This window comes from Kwoniella shivajii, chromosome 7 (genome assembly GCF_035658355.1).
Source record: "Kwoniella shivajii chromosome 7, complete sequence".
Classification (NCBI taxonomy): domain Eukaryota; kingdom Fungi; phylum Basidiomycota; class Tremellomycetes; order Tremellales; family Cryptococcaceae; genus Kwoniella; species Kwoniella shivajii.
Window position 1 is genome coordinate 947,042 of NC_085914.1, and position 19,872 is coordinate 966,913.

General features: G+C 44.1%; 5 protein-coding genes across 5 annotated transcripts; 4 read left to right on the top strand and 1 right to left on the bottom strand.

The window, feature by feature from the left end:
* Positions 1–295: 295 nt before the first annotated feature.
* Positions 296–5,105, bottom strand: IL334_005477 (uncharacterized protein; the record flags this gene model as incomplete). The annotated part of the gene is made up of 24 exons (XM_062937190.1): positions 296–383; positions 445–689; positions 747–831; positions 885–1,042; positions 1,112–1,168; positions 1,231–1,303; positions 1,361–1,377; positions 1,514–1,612; positions 1,668–1,688; positions 1,758–1,876; positions 1,939–1,967; positions 2,021–2,120; positions 2,244–2,363; positions 2,407–2,548; positions 2,609–2,797; positions 2,848–2,962; positions 3,018–3,211; positions 3,266–3,380; positions 3,432–3,571; positions 3,621–3,820; positions 3,871–4,270; positions 4,329–4,382; positions 4,435–4,818; positions 4,884–5,105. The coding sequence occupies 24 exons, from the start codon at positions 5,103–5,105 to the stop codon at positions 296–298; spliced, it is 3,366 nt and encodes a 1,121-aa protein (XP_062793241.1).
* Positions 5,106–5,869: 764 nt separating this feature from the next.
* On the top strand, positions 5,870–6,901 carry IL334_005478 (uncharacterized protein; the record flags this gene model as incomplete). The annotated part of the gene is made up of 1 exon (XM_062937191.1): positions 5,870–6,901. One exon carries the CDS (start codon positions 5,870–5,872, stop codon positions 6,899–6,901), a length of 1,032 nt encoding a protein of 343 aa, XP_062793242.1.
* Positions 6,902–8,803: 1,902 nt separating this feature from the next.
* Positions 8,804–11,573, top strand: IL334_005479 (uncharacterized protein; the record flags this gene model as incomplete). The annotated part of the gene is made up of 8 exons (XM_062937192.1): positions 8,804–9,077; positions 9,143–9,159; positions 9,229–9,340; positions 9,414–9,766; positions 9,833–10,877; positions 10,946–11,026; positions 11,088–11,451; positions 11,528–11,573. The coding sequence occupies 8 exons, from the start codon at positions 8,804–8,806 to the stop codon at positions 11,571–11,573; spliced, it is 2,292 nt and encodes a 763-aa protein (XP_062793243.1).
* Positions 11,574–12,053: 480 nt separating this feature from the next.
* IL334_005480 (uncharacterized protein) lies at positions 12,054–14,543 on the top strand (the record flags this gene model as incomplete). Its single annotated transcript, XM_062937193.1, has 7 exons — positions 12,054–12,417; positions 12,485–12,663; positions 12,719–12,927; positions 12,988–13,537; positions 13,619–13,704; positions 13,759–14,008; positions 14,061–14,543. The coding sequence occupies 7 exons, from the start codon at positions 12,054–12,056 to the stop codon at positions 14,541–14,543; spliced, it is 2,121 nt and encodes a 706-aa protein (XP_062793244.1).
* Positions 14,544–15,472: 929 nt separating this feature from the next.
* On the top strand, positions 15,473–18,566 carry IL334_005481 (uncharacterized protein; the record flags this gene model as incomplete). Its single annotated transcript, XM_062937194.1, has 22 exons — positions 15,473–15,584; positions 15,638–15,746; positions 15,811–15,856; positions 15,957–16,049; positions 16,107–16,143; positions 16,206–16,316; positions 16,384–16,445; positions 16,504–16,588; positions 16,643–16,727; positions 16,799–16,813; positions 16,868–16,915; positions 16,970–17,186; positions 17,242–17,258; positions 17,323–17,332; positions 17,392–17,413; positions 17,474–17,510; positions 17,590–17,933; positions 17,997–18,026; positions 18,093–18,103; positions 18,176–18,269; positions 18,332–18,348; positions 18,411–18,566. 22 exons carry the CDS (start codon positions 15,473–15,475, stop codon positions 18,564–18,566), a joined length of 1,758 nt encoding a protein of 585 aa, XP_062793245.1.
* Positions 18,567–19,872: the final 1,306 nt, after the last annotated feature.

Here is a 19,872-nt window from a genome sequence, read left to right on the forward strand (position 1 = left end):
ACGATCAATGACACGGCAGATCTAGGCAAGTCACAGTGGATTGATTAGTTGAATCTCGTATTGTCATTCGGCCTGATTGCCTTGCCCTAATTTGCATCCCTCATCGGAAATGCGCAAAAGATTGATCATATGAGATTTTGAAAGTGTCTCAGTGCAAAGACGACATATGTATTCCAACTTTCATCACTATGTCATATCAGGTATACTCGTCAAAATGCCCAAAGCGGAGGTTTCGTTCCAGAATGTCATCAAATTTTCGTTACTCATCAACCGACAGGGTATCAACGTCAACATTTCAGATAGGCTCCGTTTTCACTTCCTCTGCCATACCAGCCAATTGAACAAGCTCTTGCCAGAACACCCAAGCGAAACTTACTAGAGGCCTGACAAATTCCATGAAACGTCAATTGGAATCGCATCTCGACAGCCAGAAATTAGACTCACTTTGGCTTCATTTCATCTTCGTAATATTCATCCCCTTCTTCCCTTATTTGATCCTGCCATTCGCCTACGGATAATTGCCTTTCCCAATCCTCAACATGCTCTTGCTCAAAGGTTAGAGCGTAGCAATGTCGTGCAACCATTTGAGCGGGAGTGAGTCGGGTGCGGAATTCGATATTGCGGATAGCCTCCATCGCCATTTGACGGGTTTCAGTTATGATAATTTGATAAGAGTCTCGCAATGGTTCCTAAAAAAGACGGCTTGTGTCACTTGACCGTTTCCCTTGACCGTACCTTCTACTTACATTCAAGTTCTGGTCCCTAGCCCTTTTTCTACGTTTGTTCTTAATTGCAATACCGGATGGGATCTCCGGTTCGAAGACACGATATCTTCGGTGACGTATTAGCCGCTGCACAGGATTTTAAACAAAACATATACGCACCTACGCATATCATACTGAATACTTTCCTCATAGTGAGCTTTCACGGGCTTAAGTCTGTCTAAAAGGCTTTTGTAGATGGGAAACTGGATAATACGATATTCCGTAGGATATCCCAATTGTCTGATGTCGCAGGGAGAGAAGTGAGGATCAGGTTGGACCTGAACAGCAAAAATCGTAAGTCTGGTCCCCTAATAGCTGAGGGTGAACAGTAGTGGATGGATTCGCACTATTCGGAACAATTCGCCCAACACGCCTTCACTCTTGTAGGTTTTTTTCACATCATCCTGTTGTCATGAATCAGTGTACAATCTCTGGAATGTGCCACGGGACAAGCACAACAACACACCTTGTCCATAAAGTCCGGCCACTCCTTCGGCCTGATGGCCATGTTCAAAGCTGCGGGTACACCAGCTTGTGCTCTTGATCAGCTACTGTATCGATTGATCGCAGATTTCGATGAAACATAATGGACTCACTTTTGGCGAAGTCCACACTGGAATCAAAATACCCTTCCATGGTCAGCATGATTTCACAAGCGCAGGAACAAAGATAGTTGGCTCACGCAGTCTACAAAGTCAGGAAATCAGCAGGCGGCCAGGTATGGGCAAAAGAAGGGCTCGGTCACTCACCGAGTGGATCTCCGATAGTTCCAAACAAGCTTTATCAAAAGGGGTATATTTGTCAGAAAGGGCCAAATGGCAATTATCGACTTGACCAAGAATGTCGTTCTGTTACGATATCAATTGCTTTGTTCCATCATTTGCTGTCAGTCACCTGACTCACCAGAATATAGGACACAAAGTTCTAAGCAAGTCATGAACGCATCAGCGCAACGTCGAGAGAGGACAGAAAGGCTGCACCGTAGCAACTCACCTCGTTTAGATGTTCTTGAGTAACTTTAGCTACCTTTATAGGGGCAGGAGCATCATAGCTCATTGGTTCATAGACTGTTAGCGGCCTGACAAATCGCTGATCCCAGATCAAAGTGTAATCTGATAACACTGTCAGCTGCTATTCTATATTCGCCGGTCGTACATGGAAGAACTTAACATACCATCCCCGTCCAGGTCTCCTCCGCCCAGCCTATGTGCGGCATCAGTTTGTAAACTTCTTGCTGAAGGACAATCTGTACTTACATGCTGGGAAGGTCGCGCTCTCCTTGCACGCTAAAAACGATTACATTCTTGATATGCCGCAAAGCAGGATTATCCACGGCTCGAACACGGCGAACATCACCTGTACGTTATCAGATCTGGTCACTGGATGATGAAGGGAACGAATGGTCTCACCTGGATGTACTGCGACAGAAGTGTATTAGTACAATGATTTTCCACCGGACTGCACAATATCCCCACTCACAAGCAGGTGCTCTGCAGACCAATACATCGCCGACAACGATCTTGGCAGGGCTATCATCACCCTCCTGAAACTGGCAGTATACTTCCCCCTCTTTCAAAGTTCCCGACTCGTCCGCACTACCTTTGAAATTGTCAGCAGGATAGAAGCTGAGTGGCGGACTTACCTATAAGAAACACACCCCCAGGCAGCTTGACTCGTGCTCGCCACTTGAGATCCTGAAGAGCCCTACACTCAATGATGGAAGCCACATCTAATATAAGGGGATTTTGATTGAAACCGGCTTTGACGAGTGGACCGAGGGGAAACTAGTAGATCGTGTGGTGAGCGATTCCAAATTGTATCACAGCAATGCTGTTGCAACTCACGTCAGAGCAGAGTCCAATCAATGAGCGATCCTCTTTAGTCATCTTGTTTCCTTGGACCCTGTCTCTTAGACCTTTGATATGTGCGACAGCTTCATTGAATATGTCGACCATCAGACTAGTAGGTACACCGTTGGCACACATGATATTGATGAATTGTCTGTTAAGGAAAGCGACCTGATGTTTGGCGATCTGTACAGGGCATTAATGTCGAGATCACTGATAAAGCATCTATCACTTACTCGCACTACGTTAAGATCGGACAGAGTGCTATCGAATTTGATCAAAGATTTTCGTAGGCGTACTTCTTGAGGTTGGCAGAGTTGTGGCCAATGTCCCAGGACGCCCTTAGCTCCACTACGATAACATCGCCATCAGCTTACAGCTTGATGAGGGTCAATGTTGGACTTACCCCAGACGGAACTGAATCGCCGAAGGACTTGCATTGAGACCCTTCTTCTCACCCAATGCATATGCAGCCTGCCGAAGAACATCAATGCCAGCTACCGCCACACCATCCGTAAAGGTTCGACCATTTCTCTCGACATCAGGCAGCTGTGCACCCAGTGTGATCTTCAAATCGACTATTCGACTGGTACTGAACGGCTAAGGGAGGGTCATCAATACACGGTTTAAACTGAATAGCAAAGAACGACTGACTAAACCCATACGAGCCGAATGCTTCGCAACGACCGTGTCGGACACATTTCCCATCCATTTACGTAATGCTAGGCCATCGATGACAGAATGGTCGATGAACCAGATTGCATGATCTCTGCCGCTCTCATCAGTACTGTCGTATTCGCATTGGAAGAGCTTTACTCACTTCTGCTGGGATGAGGATGAAGCTACGGGCATGAATGTCTGACCGCCAACAACGAGGCCGTGCTGCAAAGCTCGTCGAACTCTAGCCATGAGTCCGATATCTGGTCTTCTGTTATCAACTTGCCTGACCCCTTCGGCCACCTAAACCTAAAGTCAGCTCAGCTGATTATGGTGACTGATTAACACTTACGAACAATCGGTCCTCTTCGTCGGTGAATTGAACCCGTATAATCCCGTGCAAGCGGTCAGCATATCTTCTTGTGACACTGTTCGAGGGCTCCTGTTGAGGAGGTCCCACAAGTAGTCGAGTTGGAGTGACCAATACTGTTCGGATGAGTACTAAATGAGAGAAAGACGAAGCTGGCCCTTTTCGAAGATAGTTGGCGATACCTGATGGTTGTGTGAGTAGTCTCTTGCCCAGCTTGGATCAGCAAACTCACCTCGGACAACGATTGGGACATTTCGGATTCTGTGTTGCTGGTTATACATTCTTTCCAGTATCCTCTCCTGGAACGTTGGAACGACTGCTACTTCTTCCAGAGTGGATAGCAGAGCTGGAATGTCGGCCGGCCGTATGATCCCATGCGCAACCAGTCCCTCGATTAGAGTTCGGGCGGAGAACCGGATGTTTGAGAGATCGGGCGGTTCGTATAGTTGTCTAAAGGTCTGATCATCCAACTTAGTGACTCTCCATTTGGTCGTCTCTCTCATATTCGCCATGAGATCCAGCTCGGGGTCGTTTTCTGCCAGAGAGCGAATTTTTAAAGCGCAAGCATTGATCTGGTCGAATTTGCGCCTGTCCATCGTGAATGTCCAACGATAAGTGTTCCAGAATGTGGGCTAACCGCGAGTCACTAATTTGTAGCAATCTCGTCGATGACTAAAGAGGTCCACTTACGAACGCGCAAGGACCTTCTGGAATCGCTTTGATGGGTCCAGCATCGCGCTCGGGCTGCAAAAAGCAATTCAGCTCCCACCGAGACGTCATAGCTGAGAGAACGTACCACGCCATTGGAGATAGCGAAATCCATCGCTGTAGCACGACGCTGCTCTGGCATTTTGATATTGCTTATCTTCGCTTCATTCCATCTCTTCCCCTGCTCAAAGGGGGTATAGAACTTTGGAGGTCTTCGGCAACTGACGGTGACTACAACATGGTAAATCTCGCCTACTTTCTCATGTGTGATGTATATTCCGTGAGAGGTGATATCGTCAAACGAGAGTTCGGCCTGCAGAGGAGCTAGAGCAGGTGGTAACTGTTCACGAGGGAGTTTCATGTCCGCACGGACCACCAATTGTTCTTTCTGGAAATCGAAAGCCAAGTATGACCGCCCGAGCTTGAATCGGTCTTCCGTATTAACTCCTTTCTCACAACCGGCGCCAAGAATCTATAATATCGGTTTCTGATCAGCTCAGTTTGTAGGCTTTCAGGAACGAACAAAGGTACACCTACTTGAATGAATTCACGTCTATTCAATGTACCCATAGCGATCGCTTCAGGCCAGAATTGGTGCTTTGAGATATCGGCAGGATCCATCCTGTTATTAGCAGTCTTGCCAGGACGAGGATCACTTCGGCCATGTAACGGGCCATCAAGATGACTGAGAGCATTATTCAATGAGCTCATGTGATGAAAACTGTTGAAAGGGATTGCTGGAAGAGCGAATTGATTCATCTTGGTGATCTGGAAGCGAGGTTTCCAATGGTTTCGGGAGGGGTTTGTAGATCGACGAAAGAAATCTTGAATGGATGGACAAGAATGATTCTATGAGCGGAAAGAGATGAATCTTTTAAGGCTCCGTTAATACCTGATATATTTATTCAGCTATCCATTTCCTTCATATGAAGTTCTTAGGGAATGAGGGTGGTGCGAACAAGACGGATCAGGGGAAGGGTTGACGATGAACGGATCTCTCACCCTCTTTTTCTAACCTATTGGCTACTCATGGGCTAGTGGTTCTATACTAACGTATGAGGCACAGGATACCATGAACGGACGAAGGGGTAAAGGGAAGGTCACTCTGTTCTCTTTTTGGCAAGGAAGATCAGGTTGCGGGAGAAGCGAGCCCGTGCCCTAAGTACAAGTTTCAGTCATGTGACGATGGAAGATGCAATTCCTAGGCCAAGAACATGAACAAGCCAAGGTACAAGGGCGAAGGAAGAAGAGAGTAAAGATCAATGTAGAGAAGTGAATGAAAGGTGAATAGCAGCTGAAGTTGAAGATGATGGGAAGTAACAACGATATAAATCTCATTTCCAGGCACAAAATACAAAAGGAATGCACGGATCACCCCGAAGAACCGGTCCACGTGGCGAGACTATAGTATACCAAAAGGGCACAGAAAAGCCTTTTCTTGTCACGATGATAGAACAACTTGAAAATGTCGTCAATAAGCAATAATCTTGGAATCTAGAAACAACAAGGGTCAAAAGACGAGGATGGCGTCCTCAGCACTGCTTACTCATCCCGATATACTATCTCAGATACTACGATACGCAGATAAAGCATCCATAGCAAGATGTATGCAAGTATCCTGGTCATTCTTCACTCTCTGTTCACCATTTCTCTACGCCAATATCACTCTGATCCCTGATGAAGCAGACGCGATATTCCGAGGGGCAAGTACTGGTCCCATGATTTATTCAGACTGTACTGAGCGAGAGATGAAGCGTGAGCTATTACGGCATGTACAGATTATAGGAATTAGAGAGCATGGAAAGTGTAACGGTTTCGCTGGAAATACAGCTTGCACAAGATGGAGAGGAATTGGAATTGAGTTTCCTCACTTGAAGATATTAAGGATATGGGAACCTCCGTCGGTATATGTTGGAGATTGGTGGAGTTGTCCCTGGATCAAGAGTTTTAATTACGATAAATTAATCATGAGGGACATAAGATATCTATCAGCTGGTGGACCTTATACTTTTGCTCCTTCTGAACTATTAGGTAAACCATCCAAAGTAGTCATAACGATTCGAGGCCTGAATGATCTCAGAGAAGTAAACAAGGATGTGATCACTCCCAAACCTCGTCGGGACTACCCCTCCCTGCAGAACGACAGAGTTCCCCCTGTCAGACCCGATATGGAAACAGTGATAATATTCTGGGCAGAAAGACCATCTCAGAAATGGAATGAAGAAGGACCACCAATCGGTATCGATGAGCTCTATAACCTAATAGAACAGTTAAGCATCTGCGCTTCAGTTCAGACGAGAAAATTAGTGATCTGCAATGCAGATAAAATACCTTTGCTTGATAAAACCCCAGAAGACACCAAGATATTCATTGAGAACGCCATGAAAGAAACGGTCCAAGCTATCTCAAATGGTAGAAATGAGCAGAAGCAAGCGAAGGCAAGGTTGGACGTTCTACACTTCATGTCATTTGAGGAGTACCTGGAATTAGAAGATTGGAAAGGAGAATTTGATAAAGAAGAAATAGAGGATTGGCTGAAACCAAAGGAGGATTGACGATTGTCAGATTTCACAATTCTGCCTTTCAACATCGCGTGGAAACTAGATGGGGTCAACCTATCTTTCATGTTTTATACATGCATTTGTCCCCATGCTCGCCCGCTTTAGTCGAATTGGTGACATTAGGGGACACGGCGTGTTCTATTAGTACATATTGTTTAATTCTAGCTGGGGTAAACCTGAGTTTCTCAGAGGTAATTAGGGGCTGAAAATAAGCATAGCGGGAGAAGGGCGTTTTTTCGTAAGCGTATTATCGCCACCGGATAAGTATAATTCAATTTACAAGGAGTATGTCGTAGACTACTCGTATTGTGGACCATTGACTGTCCATGAGTCCACGATCTCGATTCAGTCACAGATGCATATCGAAACCGTACATACACTTATGTATTGGTATGATCACCTGGAATATATCGCTGTCGCCGGATTCGGTGAAATCTGACAATAATTCATCTACGCAGTTATCGTTTCGATCGACGACAGAGACAGACAAATGACTGGAATCATATTGCTGGAACATCGAATAGATCCTAACCAATGATCTCATCGCGTTCTCAGACCATTGGAGAACGATACGAGATCTAGATCAATCTGAGACTCACTCATACTCTATGGCGAATGAATCAATGGGGAAGCTAATCCACAAGACATTTATTTTCATAGTCTAACCCATTTCGGCGACTTCCACACCCATTTTAAACTTTTGTAATGTCTACAACCGGATATCGAAAGCACCTTTTCTCCGATCTAATTTGATTGCGCATGCATTGATCCATTCAACCCGGAAAGAAGACGAGAGCCTCTCCGCTTCCAGATTCATGCATTGTTTTCGATGACGCTACGCATCGCAGCACTTTGGTTCTTCTTCGGCGAGCAAGAGAACAGGTAGAAAGGGATCAATTCGTCGTCGTCTTCTTCTTCTTCTGCTTCTTCTTCACTCTGGACTGAGTGCACAGTGAGACGGGCCAACTCTTTCGGATTCATGTGTATCATCAAGCCATACTGCTGAGTAAACAAGGTGTGTAAACAAGTCGGTAAGTTCAAATCTATTAAGGGTTTCCATATGTTCTACAGCTTGAAGCACGAGAACCTGATCATCCGATGGTATAACGTTATGCCCACCGGATGATCGACGAGGTCCAAGGACCGCTCAACAAGGTTTAAGGGTTTACATGAAAAGTTATTTGTTTACATTAATTTATCGTTTCAGGTTTATTCCGAGATTTAATCTTTATCTCATTAGTAAAGACAGTTCATCTTCATTTTGCACATTATTAGCTTGGTAGACTTGCTGATATCGGATTGATTTGGTACTCTATGGCTTTCTGAGAGAGCTTAATTTCCATTAGAAATGTTCATTTGGAACAACACCGATCCTGAAAAAGGTACTCAACATTCCTCTTTTCTAAAGCTTCGAAAGCTTTTAAGACTGTTTACCATTCCATATCTGTTGTAGGCGAGAGGCGTTCCATTGCCGACTAGCTTATCTACATTAGTGGAGCCAAACAAAGCAGAGAAGTCATCCTTGGCTCTGATACGTGATAAGTTTAATGATCATGGCAAAAGAAGGTTTCGTTTCAAGTTTCGGAGAAGAAGCTTAAAAAAACGTCAGCGTCAACACCGAAATACAACAACCATCACAGAATATCTAGTTGATCGAAGAAGGAAACTGGTTTTCTCTTCTCTTGTTTAGATAAATATAGATAGATAAACAAACTCTCCTTGGATAAATATTTTCCTTCTTCTTGTTCGATTTCGATCTTCGTTGCTCTTTTACAGGTATAGATATCCTTATAATTTCCACTTCTTTGAACAGATAGTGGTATCACACACATTCCTTTTCCCACTTTGCCAAACAATTTTAATCTCACTTCGATCTTGGCGACAACATATAGCAAGATGTTTTCACAAATCGCCATCGTCGCTCTAAGTCTTCTAGCAGCAACGACAGAAGCTCGATCGCATAGTAGTCGATCGGGAATCAACAAAGCCCATGGAATCGATAAGAGGGCCACCACAGCTCCTAAAGTGTCAGGATGGACATATGAAGGATGTATTGTTGACGGTTCAGCAAGAGTACTGACTGCCAAACAGAAGGTCGATGACGCTATGACTGCTGAATTATGTACATCGTGGTGTGCAAGTCAGAATTACAAATACGCAGGATTGGAGGGTGAGTGAACCGAAATCTCAAAGGAGAAAAGGAATTTTGACTAATTTATCTTCTTGGGTTTTAAGCCAAAAATCAATGTTTCGTGAGTTTCCACTTCTGCAGTCTCGTAAGGCATTTCAAGGGACATCTACTGATTATTTGATAATTTTAGTGCGATAGTTCCTTGAAGAATGGTCTGGGTCAATCGGCATCCGCTTCAGAGTGCACTTACGCGTGTGCAGGTGATGCCACCCAGCCTTGTGGAGGTTACTACAGAATGAATCGTAAGTTTCTGCCCCTCAATCAGTGCTATGAGGGGGTACGACAGGGCATCATTTTGACCTGGCTCCTATGTAGTATATGTTGCAGGCTCTTCATCCGTCGCCCTTCCTAGTTCGAGTACCTCAGTCAAGTCATCGACCACATCCACCAAGGTATCAACTACAGCAGCTACCTCGACTAGCAAGACATCTACCACAACTGCCAAATCTTCTACCTCAACCACGACTAGCAAGACCACTTCGGCACCCACTTCTTCTGCTACATCGGGCAATTCAGTGGCTACCTACTACGGATGTTACCAAGATAATTCTTCTTCACGGATCTTGAACAGTGCATCGACGGAGTCTACATCGATGACACCCAGTGTTTGTCAAGCTTTCTGTAGTGGAAAAGGATATTCTCTCGCAGGTGTTTCTTATGGTAAACAAGTGAGTTTGAAGTCATCTGTCTAGCGAAATCTATGGAATGGAGACTGATCGGACGCGACTGGTTAGTGTTACTGTGGAAACTCCATCGATTCATCCAAGAAACAGTCATCAGAGACCGGATGCTCATACTCTTGTACCGGTACCACCACCTTGAAATGTGGAGGATTTTATTACCTCAATGTCTACAGTTCAAGTGGTACCATCGTAACCACTAGCTCAAGCACAAGTATGAGTAAAACCTCCACATCAAGTAGCTCAGCCTCTACCTCTAAATCTGCATCCACGTCCGCATCTGCTTCTTCAACATCTTCTGCAGCGGGTGCCGCCGGTTCATCTGTTATTGGAGCTGCTTCAGCACCAAAGGCAACAGGAACCAAACAACTTTTCGCTCATCACATGGTTGGTAACACTTACTCTTACACTCAATCTACATGGGCAGATGATATCAGTCAAGCTTCCGCAGCTGGAATTGATGGTTTCGCTTTGAATTACGGTCGTGACGATTGGCAACCCGCTCGACTTAACGACGCTTATGCAGCTGCTAAAGCCGATGGAGGTTTCAAGCTCTTCTTATCTATGGACGTCTCTTCTCTTGGATGCGCATCAACTGGTGACGCTCAAAATCTTGTGAACACAATTGCTACATACGCCACCAATTCTGCTCAGGCTAAAGTAGATGGTAAAGTCTTGGTTTCAACATTTGCTGGTGAAAATTGTCAATTTGGTCAAGGATCTTACCAAGCAGGTTGGACATATTTCCAATCTTTGTTAACTGCTAAGAAAATCGACATTTATTTCGTCCCCGCCACTTTTGCCGATATCAGCACTTTCAAATCTAGTTCGTGGATGGATGGTGAATTCAATTGGAATTCAGCTTGGCCAATGAGCGGATCAGCTCTTGGTACATACAGCGATACAAGTTACATGTCCGCTTTAGGCAACAAGACTTATATGGCAGGTGTTTCACCCGCTTTCTTCACTTATTACGGACCTTCATCCTACAATAAGAACTGGATTTACAGAGGTGATGATTGGTTACTCGCTAGAAGAATGGAACAAATCATCTCAATGAGAGACAAATTTGATTTAGCTGAAATTATTTCTTGGAATGGTCAGTTGTTACCCACCTTTCTTATCTTTATGATGATCGTTCTGGACTAACATGGTTCTGATTTCTAGATTACGGAGAGTCCCATTACATTGGCCCCATCCGAGCTGATCAACCTAACTCTCAAGGCTGGACCAACGGTATGCCTCACAGTATGTTCTACTCTCGTCTATCACTATCTTTGCGTCTTGTGTTGACGTAAAGCTGTCACAGCTGCATGGCTCAATGTCGTTTCATACTACGCTCCAGCATTCAAGACAGGATCATACCCTTCCGCCAATGATCAACTTGTTTTATGGACCAGACCACATCCCAAAGCTGCAACAGCTACATCACCTACCAACGCCAGACCTTCAGGTTCCGATTACACCGATGATTTACTCTATGTTTGGGTCGTCCTCAAATCATCTGCTACCCTCACAGTTACCTCAGGTAACAATACAGTTTCTTGGAACTTGGGTAGCGGCGTTAACAAGGTTTCAGTCAAATCGGCTGCTGGAGCAATCGGAGCTAAGATTGTAAGAAGTGGTGCAACTGTCAAGAGTTACGACTCAACAGGTACTTTTGCTTATACCAAGTAAGTTTGACTACCAACCTCTCGATTCAAATGATTATGGATATGGATGATGAGACTGACGCTTGTCTTATCATAGTACTCCTACCGACTACAACTTCAACTACTTTGTAGCTTCAGCTTAATGAGATACTTCAGGATTTCTTGTTTCTACTTGATCACTTTCCTGCTTCATTCGTTGGATGAAACCTAAATCTTCTTCTCATATTGTATCGACATTCCTATAAATATTCTTCACTTTTTTCGCTTTTCGCTCTCTCACATAGACATTTTCGATGGGTTTTTTAACGGACAGATATATATAGTAGGCAGGACAATATACAAATTACAAATAGGGCTATACAAATACAAGTAGAATAGTACCACATATATGCAGTGCATCTTACATTGATACTGATAATATTCACTTCAAACCGCAAGTATGTAAAACTAGTACCAGTTTGCCACCCAAATTTTCCATGAGTGTACCACGTGGTGTCGGAAACTAAATTTCCAAATTCAAATTATTTTTCTAACCTTTGCATCATACAAAATTGCTCACTCTGTTATCATTGCGAAATATATCCTTGATCTTATCAACGACGATATAGAGCGAACAGCCAAAAATGAGCACAGCCACAGAGATCAAACTGTTGACGCTGCTCAACGTCAGTGCGGTGAAGAGACCACGAGATCTGGACAGACCCGGAGGACACAGAGGTTCACCTTCATTCTCCAAAGCTCCTTCCACAGTTCAGGAGTCAGAAGATGGTAAAGAACCTTCGGCCAAAAGAAGGAAAAGCGTAGTATTTGGTGGTGAAGTAGGTCCAAGTGGTAGTACGTTTGGGAAGAAAGGAAAGGGGAAAGCAAAGAAAGTTGAAGTTCAGCTTAATGGCGTTCAGGAGGCAGCTCGAGAATTAGCTAATGGGGATGAAGATGTTTTTGAGGATGAAGTCGAAACTGAGGATGAGGGAGAAACCTCTTCATCAAGTAAGCAGCTTTTCCTCTCTCTTTCTCATCAGAGGATCTCCAAGCTGATGAGTCGTTTTTGTCTCAGCTGATGTAGACCTGTTCAATATGCACTTTGGAGCTACCCCTCCTATCCTCACGAAAGATGCTATCTCTGTAGTTGAAGAGCGTACTTGGAAAGCTGAAAGGAAAACTCTTAAAGGATTCGGAAGAGTGTTGGACCTATCAGCAGGCAATAACATCCCAGTAGAAGATCTGGAAACACGAGTAAGCTTTTCGAGTGTCTAATCGGGGAACATAAAGCTGAATTGAGGGGTCATAGATCTCACCTTCCCTCTCTGCCTCTCTGAAAGCGTCTTCCTCCTCATCATCCCTTGTCTCTACCTCCCTATCCCATCTTGGTACATATAAAGACTTCTACCTTCATTCATTGGAAGGTGAAGCTGATGGATCCGAGAGCTCCATCTTCGGAGAACAGAAAGAAGCTATGAGGAAAGCAGCTGTCGTTCACGCTTTAAATCATGTTCTCAAGTAAGTTCGCTCTTTAGTCCTCTCATTTTGGTGATAATGCTAAATCATCTCTCATTAAAGGACAAGACGTCGTATCATTCGGAACAACGAGAAACTTGCACATGCTGCTGCATCCGATAAACCAACTTCTGTTCCTGAACCACCAAGAGATTCATCTTTCACTCGACCCAAAATACTTCTCTTGCTTCCCTTCCGCTCACTAGCATTACACTATATCAAAACACATCTCCTCCCACTTGCACCTCTAGGAACCCAGATAGAGAATCAACGACCATTCCTATCTTCCTTTTCACTCCCTGAAAATGAGGAAGATCCCCTTGCTGCCGCCTCGGCCAGTAACGATTTCCCAATGGATCATCTAGTTAACTTTAAAGGCAATAGTGACGACAACTTTAGATTCGGTATCAAGCTCACTAGAAAAGCTTGGAGGATAGTGATGCCTCCTGCAAACGAGGAGAAGCTACTTGATTGTGACATAATCGTTACCAGTCCTTTGGGTTTCAAGATGGCAGCAGAGAAAGAAGATAGTATAGATATGTTGAGTTCCATCGAGGTGATGATCGCAGATGGACTGGATGTAATGGCTATGCAAAATTGGGAACATGTTCAGGTGAGTTCAAATGTTTGGCCACTGATGTACTCGAGACAGTATATGCTCTATCTGTTTATACTGATGTGAAATCACCTTCAGTTCATCTTTAACAACATGAACAAGATCCCTAAATCTCCTCACGGATGTGACTTTTCTCGAGTGAAACCGTGGTATCTAGAATCACAGTGAGTTTGTCACTATAAGGCTTAAGTGCAGAGTTGACTGATCCATGCATTCAGGGCACAATACCTCCGACAAACGATACTTTTCTCTCGATACGATACACCGGAATCGCGAGCTCTGTTCAATAGACATTGTCACAATCTTCAAGGTAAAATCAGACTTGAAAAGACAGATTACAATGGTGTTCTAGGTCGTGTTAGACGAGGTGTACGCCAAGTGTTTGAAAGGATTGATCTCGAGGGGTCCGAAGGATTGAACGGTGCCGTTGAAGAAGTTGATACGAGATTAGAGTGGTTTACAAAGAAAGTAAGTTTAGAAAAGGGAATCATTTCTCCCGTAGCTGACAGATCTGCGTTAGACTATCCCCTTATTACTTCGCTCGGCAATCTCTCGTCAAAACACATTGATCGTCGTTCCTTCATATTTCGACTTTGTCCGTCTGAACAACTATCTTCGAAAGAACGATGTTGTCTCGTACGCTGCAATCTCTGAATACTCCTCTAATTCCGAAATAGGTAAAGCTCGTACCTTGTTCTTCAAAGGCAAAAAAGCATTCTTGATTGTAACAGAAAGATTCCATTTCTACAGACGATACAAGATCCGAGGAGCTAAAACACTGGTCTTCTATTCACTACCTGATCACGCTCAATTTTATTCTGAATTCATGGCTACACCTTTCCTTGGATCAAAAGGTGTTGGAGAAGTTGAAGTGGATGAAGCTGAAGTATCCAGTAGAGTGTTGTTCTCAAGGTTTGACGCGTTGAAACTGGAGAGAGTCGTAGGATCAGGAAGTTCTAGGCAATTATTGACTAGTGGGGAACCAAGTTTTCAGTTTATTTGATGATGATGCGGAGTGATGCACAACGATTGTACCTTGATCATGACTTGAAAAGGTAAAGCCTAGCTGCTTTTGTCGTGAAAGGTGATCTTGCTGTCTCATCTCATGGTTCTCAATCGTGATGGAAAGGGAAAATGAGGATTTGATGTGAGATTATGAGCTTTTCAAAAATATAAAAGCCGAAATTTCGGGATCAGACATGAATAAAATACCCTTATAATCGTGGAAAGGGTAGAAGCCTCCTTTCGATTTGTTCGCACATATCAACCTTCTACGTGTAATCGATCTACATTGAGTCTACACTCTCGTACCGTACTCACAGCTACCAAGTAGGCTTGAGAGGAAGACTAACAGACGGCTGAGCTCACTGTTCCCGTCCGCTTGATCGGAGATGTGGCGTCATGAAGAAGGCCATGGTCTATAAAACAGGAACGATCAACTCATCTTTCTAGTACCCTTTTACCGCGATCAAAGACATGTTCTTAATCACTTTTTGAAGGTTGAACCACCCATCAATTGCCATTCCTACTGATATATATCCAAACTGATTGCTAGTGATGCATCAACCATCATCATTTCAGGGTATATGCTGACCCTCCAAACCCATGATTCGCTCATGATGGTCGATGAAAGGAGTGATCTTCCATCCCAAGACATCTGATCTTGAAGGAAAACACGTTTCACTCCTTTGATGGAAGTGATTGTTTACGTGGTAAGCTGATCGGACAATGTTATACCGTTCAGAAGAAGAAAAGGCAGGGAATCATTCGCCCACTATCTTTTTGTGTCCTGGTTCAATGTGTACAGAGTCTTATCTCTTCTTCGTCATATACATATCTTTATTGTCTAAACTCTTCAGGTTTCTATCTCCTTCGATTTCAATACTGCCATCTTGCCATATCGCCGACAGCAATATCTTAACTGCTGTGAAGATGTCTGAGCAGATCCGTTATTCCCTACCTTGGACAGAGACGAACTCTTCTGTCAACAATGAGAAGTCAAGGAATTCCATGTCTCCTCAAGGAAACCTACTCCCTGATGACCGTAAGTGATTGCCACCAATCTGTAATAACTCGATCTGACCACCAGTAAGATAGACATCCGCCCATTTTCTCGCGGAATGATCAAATTGTACGGAGTTTGGTCCGTTGCATTATTAGCTACATTTATGGCTGGTTATGGAATCGGTTCAATGACAGCTATCAAGTAAGTACTTCTCAACAGATTCACTCCACATTTCTATATAGCTGATATTTTGTGCTTTATATAGTGCAATGCCAACTTATCAGACATCTTTCAATTCCGATGGAAAAGGGGTGAGTCTCTTTCTTCTTATAGGATTGTAAGGGCACATGTAATCAGTGGTAAATTACTAGGTCTCGACTGGGGTATGTTGTTTCTCGTTCGTCGATGCAGGTACAATCGCTCAATTGTGGAATTATGGATAAGCTTGTGTTCTCGATGTGGCCTATTGCAGCTTGTGCCTTTTTCTGGCTTGGTCCAATACTCGTACGTTCTCGACACATCCGATGATTCTGCTGGTCACTGACCCGCATAATGAACCAGGCCGACAAACTCGGCCGTAGAGGCGGAATGTTCGTATGTAAGTAACGCATACCTTTCTTCGTGATGGTGTGTTCTTTCACTCTGATACCTTTTGTAAAGCGTCGATTGTATACATTCTTGGAACTGCTCTCAATGCATTCGCCAAGAACTTCCAATGGTTACTTCCCGGCAGATTCTTCTTGGGTGCGGCGGTAGGGCTGATGCAGCCTGGTAAAGTGTTCAAAGTTGTTGCTTCTCCATTCGCTTAGCCCAGCCGGCTGATCCCAGCATGTCGTAGCTGCACCACCTTATGTAGTCGAGCTTGCGCCTCCTTTGAATCGGGGAGTTCTGACAGGTAAGGTCAATCACTGCTCCACAACTCCTCTGGTCAAAAATTGCTGACATTCGGATGTGGTAGGCTTATTCAATTGGTATGATACACATCACTTATGATGACAATGTCGATGCTGATCACTATCACACACGGACGACTAGTTTCTGGCGTAAGTCGATACCTTTCCGGAAATATTTTGTTCAGCACTCATGGTTCGTTTCAGTTCTCGGTAACGCAGTCGCCACTATAGTCTGCATTTTCACAAACGAAATGGACTCGAACCTGGCATGGAGGCTACCCCTGATCATGTATGATCTCGCTCTTGCATAGTATGAGCGTGATCTTTTTGTTGATTCTTTCTGTTTTTGTTTCGACACAGTCAATTGGCATGTCCGTAAGTCTCTGTCATCCCTTTGCATCGGCAGAATCCTTAAGATTATTCTCTCAGGGTCATCATGGCTTCAATCGTGTTATTTCTACCTGAATCGCCTAGATGGTAAGCCACATTCGTCTAATCACAGCAAAGTTATATACTGAAATAGCTAGCAAGGCTTTTTGCTCACGGGAAACCAGAGGAAGCGAAAAGGATTTTGTGTAAATATCACGGAAACGGCTCGTACACGGCATTGGTCGCAAAAGAAATGGACCAAATTGCAGCTTCACTGAATATTGCTCCTACCAAGATGTTTGACTATTCGACCCTGGCTAATACCAGAGGTAAAGCTTACAGACTGATGTTGGCTGTGTTGACGGGTGCCGCTGGTCAAGTGAGTGTTTCGTATTCAGTACCTCCTTACACTAATACTGACAAGAATGCCGAAGATGAGCGGCAATACATTGTGAGTATTGTTGACTTATTCAGTGCTCGGTATTTGTGGACTGATATAAACTGCAATTGCATAGGATGCTTTTTGTGAGTGCAACTCATGTCTTGCTGACTTTCAAGGGACTAATTAATGACTCTGTCTTCAGGCTCCCAATCTGTACAAGCAAGGTCAGTCGTACTCACACTCAGATATACGATTCTGTATTGCTGATCCATGAAGTGCTTTAGTTGGCATGAATGGGGTTCGTCAGCAGCTAATCATGACGTGAGTAACACTTATATACATATGGAACAAGGAGTCATTTTCGGCTGACTTGGTGTACTGACATGACCCTGGAATATAGTCTTATTCCGACTTTAATCGGACTAGTCTTTGCGATGTTTGGCACCTATTGTACCGACAAAATAGGTCGACGACCAGTCCTAATGTATGGTACCTTCTTATGTGCTTTGTTCCTGGCTTTAGCAATGATTTGCTCGGCAATCACGTTGAAGGGAGCTACGACAGTTTCGGTCAACGAATATAATGATGCTGCTGCAAAAGGAACGATAACGTCTTTGATTCTCTTTTACGCCGTTTGCGGATGGGCTTATATCCCTATGGTGGCTGTTTATCCATCTGAGGTGATGAGTATGGAACAAAGAAGTACAGGTATGGGTTTAGTGGTCCTGGCGTTGAACCTTTGTTGTGAGTATCCAACCGAGATTTTACTTGATGGTACGGAATACACAGCTGACAAGATTCTTATAGCTGTTCTTGGTCAATTGACCACTCCGATTGGTAAGTCGATACTCGAGATTTATATACGAATTACAGATTTCAAGCTGACTGTACGGGCCATTTCAGCACTTCAGAAAGTGAGTTCGTACGATGATTCCTCAAATCGTTCTAGGTTTGTCCTCGATCCAACGCTGATCCTACTACCTCAGATCGGATGGTTAACATATCTACCATGGGTGTGCTGGGACCTAATTGAGACTGGAATATGGTATCTCGTAGCGGTTGAAACGAAGGGAAGGACCCGTGAGTCATACACAGTATAATTCGATCATCTGGCTGCTTTTAGCTCACGATTGATAACATAGTGGAAGAACTGGATGCGGTAAGTACGACCTTATTGACGATGAAGATATTTGGGCTTACTGAATTCATCGTCAATAACAGATTTTCGATTCTCCTAATCCCGTCAGAGCATCTCTTATCATAGCTCAGGAAGTGGCGATTCCCAACAGCGAGGAAACGGGTCACGGGATTTCTCTTGTATCTCCTTCTCAACTGGATAGAAAGGCGTCTGAGGCCAAGACAGGCGAAGCACAGTGAATAGCTTCTCAGCGACAGAAGATGAGCTCAGGATTGTTTGCACTAGCTACTACACATACACACATATATACAGCACAGATACTTTAGCGCGGACAATGAGGTAAAATGGATCAACACTGTATGGAATGAGTGATGCATTGGTGCTAATCGGTGTCATGGCCTGTAACAACCTTCGACGTGATTACAGACTTGCACGATGCGTCGCTTGTCATGAAGATTCCGATACGATGGAAATGATCATTCACTGAAAACGGCACCAAATGAATACCGATGATGTCTACTCAGAACGTTCTTTAGATCATCGTCGACGTTCCGTTCCCTTACGTACCGTTACTCGATATTCCGCACCCGATTTTACAGGACACATACGACTCTCGGCTGACATCAGCAGTACATATAAACAACGCGTACGACTTCGTATCAAGTAATAAGATACTCCGTATTACATGATCGGATCAAACGTTATACTTACATCTGATCGACCAAATCGGTCGGGAAGAAGGTTTGATATCATCGAGCGTGATTGATCGTCGTTGTTAGATCGATCATAAGGCTCGGAGGGCTTATGTAGCCGTTTCCGTTCATCTTGTTGAGATGCACCAAGAGATCTTCGAGCTTAACATCGCTTTCGAAGGAAGCGAAGAAGTGGAGTGGGAGTTGAATTTACTATATTTCCCCATCAAAGACACGTTCTTAGCGAGGTTCCGAAGAAGAACCTGAACCTCTCCAAGTATTAGTACGGTTTTGTATCTTGGCCCAGACGAGTTCGTCTTCTATTTCAGTAAGTGTGCTTGATGTACGGCTTCATGCAATCGAGTTTACGCAAAGTCGTGCCGTTCCGCTCCAACAGCAACGTCGCGATTTGATTAAGACTGCGGTGAATTTTCAAGAGAGACGCGTTTCGTCACGCTGTAGGGTTTTTCGGATGGTATCTTATCTTTTCACGTCAAGCTAAAAGAGGACCTGATCGACGTGTTTCGCGTCACATCCCCTGTACTTTCCCGATATTATGCCATCCATGCTGTAACGCTTAAAATCCTATCTGATGTGTATTCTGTAACGACACACCATGCTGTTCAGATTGTTCCATGCATCTGGCAATCACCGTCGAATACGGGATATGTGAAGGTCCCATGCCTCGAATATGCGTACTACCGAATCGAATCACGAAGATAGTCCGAGCCGATGATGCTGATCGACAGCTTTGTTCACTGGCCCAATTGTGATTTATGGACAGTATGACGAATGGTAACGGTGTCTGCCGTCGACTGAGACACTCTTCTAGACCAATTCTAGACTTGATCGA